This window comes from Trachymyrmex cornetzi, unplaced genomic scaffold (assembly GCF_001594075.2).
Source record: "Trachymyrmex cornetzi isolate Tcor2-1 unplaced genomic scaffold, Tcor1.1 scaffold385, whole genome shotgun sequence".
NCBI classification, from domain to species: domain Eukaryota; kingdom Metazoa; phylum Arthropoda; class Insecta; order Hymenoptera; family Formicidae; genus Trachymyrmex; species Trachymyrmex cornetzi.
In genome coordinates this window covers 133,497-140,116 of record NW_017298586.1, presented here as the reverse complement: position 1 = coordinate 140,116, position 6,620 = coordinate 133,497, and the positions used below count along the sequence as shown (strand labels likewise).

At 33.5% G+C, this 6,620-nt stretch overlaps 1 protein-coding gene across 3 annotated transcripts in view; it reads right to left on the bottom strand.

Moving 5' to 3' along the window:
• The window catches only part of Tgs1 (Trimethylguanosine synthase 1), a 7,663-nt gene extending 2,483 nt beyond the window's left edge, over positions 1 to 5,180 (bottom strand). For 2 of the 3 annotated variants that reach the window (XM_018511725.1, XM_018511726.1), the window contains exons 1-5: positions 4,861 to 5,180; positions 3,527 to 3,662; positions 3,114 to 3,411; positions 1,486 to 2,986; positions 1,038 to 1,284 (exon numbers count right to left, since the gene is read on the bottom strand). In XM_018511725.1, the coding sequence (XP_018367227.1) occupies positions 1,038 to 1,284; positions 1,486 to 2,986; positions 3,114 to 3,411; positions 3,527 to 3,662; positions 4,861 to 4,967 (2,289 nt within the window). In that variant the 5' untranslated portion in view covers positions 4,968 to 5,180. The remainder of the gene's footprint in view (positions 1 to 1,037; positions 1,285 to 1,485; positions 2,987 to 3,113; positions 3,412 to 3,526; positions 3,663 to 4,860) is intronic. The other variant, XM_018511727.1, reaches the window with a different exon arrangement.
• Between the last annotated feature and the right edge of the window lie 1,440 nt (positions 5,181 to 6,620).

Here is a 6,620-nt window from a genome sequence, read left to right as displayed (position 1 = left end):
TTTTTCTGCCAGATTCTTTCGTTTCATGCAAAAACGCGTCGAATGAGCCTAATTTTATCGAAATCGGAGGTGAGGGAGGTATTCTGAATAATTACCAAATATTATTAAAGTAGATATACCAAAAAAATCAATAGTTTACGAGATATTTTATACTTTATCCTGACACATATTGACATGAAATATTAAATATTTCATAAACTATGATGTTTTGATAGCTCTACTTTCATACTTTTATATGCAAATAAACCTTTTATACTGTTAATCATTTTACTTTTTTCCCCAATCATTAATATTAGTTACTTTCCATTTACACACAAGTAAAACTGAGTCTGAAGTGAGCTGAGTATTTTATATTTAGATTAATGACATCACTATTTGCTTACTTTGGTAAAAAGTTACCACATGTTAACACAGGTTCATAACCTCACTTTGAAGTGAGTTTACGAGACTCACTAAAGCACATGGTCTCGATCTTGTGCAGATTATGGGTAAAAACTCAGTTGAATCTCACTTGTCAGAATGCAAAAGGAACGCGCACTCAACTAAGTTATGACGTTACAAGTGAGAATTTTCTGAGAATCGGTGTAAATGGAAAGCAGCTATTATATACGTTTTATTTTAAATACAGAAACTGTAACAGTGCAGCTACAAAAAATACATTAATACTTTTCCCATCCTTTTTAGAATTTTTATTTAGAATTCTTTATAGTATCCAATAAGAAAGAATATTTCCTAGAACTTTTTTAGTTAGCAATACGTTTTGTTTTTAGTTATTTTATATATATTTTTTCTCTCTTTCCTCTCTTTCTTTCAGTCTAATCGTGTAGAACATAGATATTTGAATATAAAATCGAGAACTGAATATTTATAATACTAATAGGGCATGTCATCTCTCTTTCTGCTTCAATATACATGCAGTAGTATAATTAGAAATTTAAATAATATTGAAATATATACAACAAAAAGCTAAAACTTACTTTACATAATAATATGTAAAGTATATAAATGTACCAAATATATTAAGGAAAAAATTTTACCTTATTTGTGTATCTGACAGGTGTTGCTGCATCATCAAGAGTGCATTTATATTTAGGTTTTAACCGTTTTAATTCCATTACTTGGAAACTTTGCCGTCTAATATTACGTTTCCGATAAACAACTTCGCCTTGCAATTTTCTTTGGCTTTCATTTTCGGTTAAATTGGCATAACCCATTAATGAAAAGGCTTTTTTCACAGTTTCTAAACCATCTTCTTTCTCATCAGCCTTACAATCAGCCTTGTGACTAAATAAAAAAAAAAAAGATAAATTTTATATATTGTACTATACTTATACTTATTTAATTTTAATTGCTATATAACAGAAAATAACTAGAGTTACATCTAATCTGTGACACCACATAAGCAAGCATAAGCAATGATGTATCGTGTTATACTATATATATATCATTGTATTACTATATCATTATTACTATTACACTGTTTACCTTTGTCTATAAATTTCTTGAACCTCTTCATAGAATTCATCTCCTCCATCAGAAGACTTTTGTTGATGACTATTGTTAAAATCGCTATTGGAATCGATTATTTCCATTTTGCTTTCAGTAATTATCGAATCTTGAGTATGAATCTGTTGTGATTTTTCGTCCATTTCTTCTTCCTCAACAACATCAGTTGACTTATTCTCTTCTACCCGTATTGTTAAATTTTTCATAAGCACACCCACTGAATCCATAATCAGTCTTTGTGTTCTATGTTTCTCTGTGCTCTTGGATTTTGAATTCGATACACTGCCCTTTCGCGAGTTTTTATTTTCGACATTTACTTTATTTGGTGTAAGTAAGTAAGTTTGTACAGTATCCGTGTTCTCGTTTTTGTTTTCGTGGACTTGAATCTCTAAAGGATCTTCGCCATTTCTGTCCTCTCGAGACTGCAACGCCACCACGTCTTTTCGAAGTAAGATCGAATTATCACATTGTTCATTCAATGAATTACCACATGGCTCATTCAATGTGTTAAAATCTAATTGATTATAGTCTATGTTGTGCTCCTTTTTATAATTAGCTATGAACAATTCGTACTGTTTTTGATATTGCGTTTCAAAATTCTCCTTCCATAAATGCTGCCAATATTTGTCGTTGTCTTCCACTGAAAATTCGTTTTCTTGATCGGAACTACTAGTCATGCTGCTTTCTATGGAACTTGTAACGGAAGTGACGAGACTAGACGAATGAACGGAATTGGAATCACAGCTGGAACTAGTTAACGTCATTTTGGTAACGTTAGTCATGGAATCTGAAGTTGCGTTCGTTTTCGTTATTGAGCCATTAACGGAGTCACATCTCATTAGTAACCTTTCATCTTCTGCATTAGAATGATGGTTATAATTTTCTTCTATACTAAGTGGGCTTAACGGATTCCAACCATCGCCATCTTCCGGTGATATTTCGAAATTGAGGATTTTTTTCCTATTTTCGTCTGCATCTTTGTCATGAACTTCTTGCCTGCTTACTTGTTCAAATGAAAAGCTAGTATTTGAAGAAGATATGGCTGCTGGTTTTAGTTCGCTGTCGCTCGAATAACTCTTATTGAAAATTCCTGCAAAGTTAGAACGTACAAGTTCGCAATTCTTATGCGCTTGTGATGGAAAACATGTATTTTGCTCATAATATCTTTCTATGGCTACTTCATTAATCTCTGCATCCTGCAACTTTTCGTCTTCTGTTGTGCGTGTATTATTTTGAAAATACTCAGGATTGATATAATCAGCATATTTTTCGATCCAAGATGCCCAAATTAATTGCTCTCCATGTTTAGCCCAAAACTTGTCCCATGCTACATCCATTGCATTCTTACTGCCATAATCTGCAGAATAGGGATAAGCGTAAGAGTTACAATCATATTGTGTAATAAGATCTTTGTTGTGTCCTTTTGTATTTAATATAGTGGTACTATCTGATAAATTTTGTACCATTGATTCCTTATCACCTGATACAAGAAAATGTTAAGTCAACATTATCAATAAAATCAACAGTATCAATATTATATACTTATTTTGATTCTAAATGAATTACAATTATAAACGATATCTGAGATTTTTTGACAACGCAATTACCTGATACATGTTCATACTCAGTCAACATATCCACATTTTCATCATTGTTTTCAACTTCAGTTTCTATAGTTTGGAAAGTTTTGCCATAAGATGCTACAAGATTTTGTATACTTTTTGCCTCATGCTGATCATGATATTCAGATAAATCTGCACCAGAATCAGACTGGTGCAGACCTAATTTCTGGGTCAAGGAATGCGCAGTGGGCCAATGAGCCGAATCGCGTACAGAGTCATGTTCGTCTGTAGAATAATTGTTATCTGTATGAGAAGCACTGCAATAACAGCTTACTGGCTCTTCCTATATCAAAAAGAACAAACGAACAAGTTAACGCTGTAAAAATAATAAAAACTAACTGTCAATTAGCTGTATGCTTCATATAACAAATCATCACAAATAAATGAACATGTCATACATCATGCTTTTCAAGAGATTGTGTTTCTACTCCAGATCCTTTACAAAGATCTAGCATCTCTCCCACATAATCCCCATCCGCATCTTCTCCTTCGCTGGCATCTTCTGAAGCTAAGACAGTATAAACTTCAGGATTCCTACAAAGAATAATGATACATAGGAACATAAAATTCATGATAGCTCTAAACATGATATTAACCCTTACCATACCATCTACAATTTGGTGCCTCATCCATACCATCAAGGGTCACTTCAAATCTCTTCGTTTTTTCGCCTCTTCAAAATAATTTTAAAAATCTCTAAAAATTTACTAACATACTTTCAACTTTCTAAATTAAATATTGACTCTCTATTTTGGAAAATAATAAAATGTAATATAATTTACAATTACCGAAAGACTCAAAGAAACTTGCACGAGCAGGAATCGCTCGGTCACCAGTTACCCATATTAGTACGGTAAGGGTTAATAGAACTAACTCTAGATATAGAATTACAAAAGAATAAAAACTTAATTTTACTTAAGTTTTTATTAGCTTTCTCTTTCTTTTTTATATGTGATTCTATATCAATGAATTTCTTCATTGTCAAAAAATAGCATGTTACATCATTTTTTTATTCACAAAAATTACAAATTGATACAAATGATAAATTAGCGGGAGGATCTGCTTCTAAACTATTTCTTTCAGGCCCGATTGCATCAATGTTACTTTGACTTTAAGGCTAATTCTACAATGTGATTTTTGTTTCCTATTTGTCTCTGTTTGTCTCTTGCCTTTTTGATCAAGAAGGCAAGAGACAAACAGCAAAAAACAGGAAACAAAAAGCACATTGTAGAATTAGCCTAAGCGAGGCTTAAAACTCTCTCCGTCTCGTTTTAAAGCGAAAGAGACAGAGACAAAGAGAGTTTTAAGCCTTGCTTAAAGTCAAAGTAACATTGGTGCAACTGGGCCTTAAAGCCTAAAGAGAGGGAGAGTTTTAAGCCTCGCTTAAAGTTGGTGCAATCAGGCCTCAAACTTCTATCTTTTTCTCTCCATTAAAAATACTGACGCTACCATTTTTTAATTAGGAAATTATTTTGTCATTAATTTTGGAATTTTAAATGTTTTTCGAGTGGCACGATAAATTTGAAAAATTAACTGCAAAATTCATTGCATGCCACTCGCGATGGTAGGTGTCAAGGTTAAATCATGCTTCACACCAACGCTGATCAATAAACACGTTAAATTCTTTATAACGTTTCGCATGCCTAACAAATGTAGCATGAGACATTTCATTCCCGAGATGTCTTGGATGAAGGAGAGAGACGCAACGGTGCAATCAACCGAGTGGGCTTACCGGATAAATACTCTGCTACAAAGACAATAAATATAATCATCAGGATCGGAGGCCTCGCGATCTGCAATGTAGATCTCGGCTAGTGGCTCCCAGAAATTGTCGCACATCCTGAAGGCGGGGTCTTCTGTCTACCACGTTATCGTCGATCGTCACAAATGCAACATACCTCACGCCTGAATTTCACGATCGCCGTCGCGTAAAAACAATCCGCCAGCCCGCTTGACGATGTAGCATCATGAGGAGGTTGATCAGTCCTGATAGGCTTAGCCAGGTTTACCAAAGTTGAAGTATGTTCGTACAACACATACAATACAAGAGAACTCGCGATTGCTCGAAATGTACTAAAGGCCTAAACACAATGCAAGACAATAGCGATAGTATAGCGATAGGAATAATATAGAAATAAGAGATATATAAACTATCGCCTCCCGTTGCACAATGCGGCGAAAGAAATAAAGGCCAACCGATCAGATCGTGCACATCAAAGACATAGAGAATGGACTGCGCGATCCGTATCTAAGTAGTGTATCAAATGTGGTATTGTGGTCGACAATAATGAGAGAAAGGTCCGTGGGAGACGGCCAATCCCCCTCTCATTCTCTCTCCTATTACACCATTGAATGGAAAGAGATAGAAATGGCCATCTGCCACGGTCTCTCTCTCTCATCCTTATTGAACATTTTGACACACGGATCGCGCAGTCCATTCTCAATGGGTGCATTCCATTTCACGCATGATGCGCATGATGCATCATTTGTCCTTGTTGTTCACCGAATGTTAAACAAGGATAAATGATGCATTATATAGGCTGCTTTCCTTTTAGGAGACACAGTCGACACAAATCAACACAAGTGTCGTTCTATCTTTGTCACTCTCTGAATATCAAGAAGGATAGAATGACATTTGTGTCGACTTGTGTCGATTTGTGTCATCAAATGGAAAGCAGCCTATTGCCATAATTAATCTTTATAATTAATATTATTTTAATCTTTTAATTTAAAAAACTCTTTTTTGCCTTTAAAATGTTTTTATTTAATATTTAATTTTAATTTTTGCTTCTTTTATTTCATACTTTTAAAAGCAACATGTGTGTATATGTATGTATGTCAATTTCTATGTCTCACGTAAAAACATTTTATATTTTAAAGAGTTTAATTTTTTTATCTTTAATCTATATAAAAAAAAATTTTTTTATTTTTTAAGTTTCTTGTCTTCGTTAGTTTTTGATTCTGAGCTTTTAAAATTATATTTTTAATTATATATATTTTTAATTAAAATATTGTTTTAATTTTAAAAAATTTCTTTTTAAAATTTTAATTAAAAAATTTTTTTTTGTTTAATTTTAATTGGGAGGATCCCGTTTGCCTACAGTTCTGATTGTACACACCACTCATATCAACTGGTGCCTAGTAATTTTTCACTGTTTTGCCAATGAGATTATTTTATTTTTAAATTGGCCAATCAGCGATACATGTGTGCAATATGCGATGTGTGCAATCGGAGCCCTCCCTTTTAATTTTTTTCAAATTTTTTAAAATTTAATAAGATTGGAAATAAGATCGTTTATACAGGGTGTTTGAAAATTATCGGCTAATTAATCACGAGCAGGTAGAACGGACCGAATTGAATCGAAAAATCTTATACCATTTTGTAGGTTGCGCAATAGTTAACGAGATATTATCGTTTAAAAATAGCCGAATAAGCGCGTCCGGCCGACCTACTGCTGCCGAACATACAACCTACCGTCCCCACCGATCGCA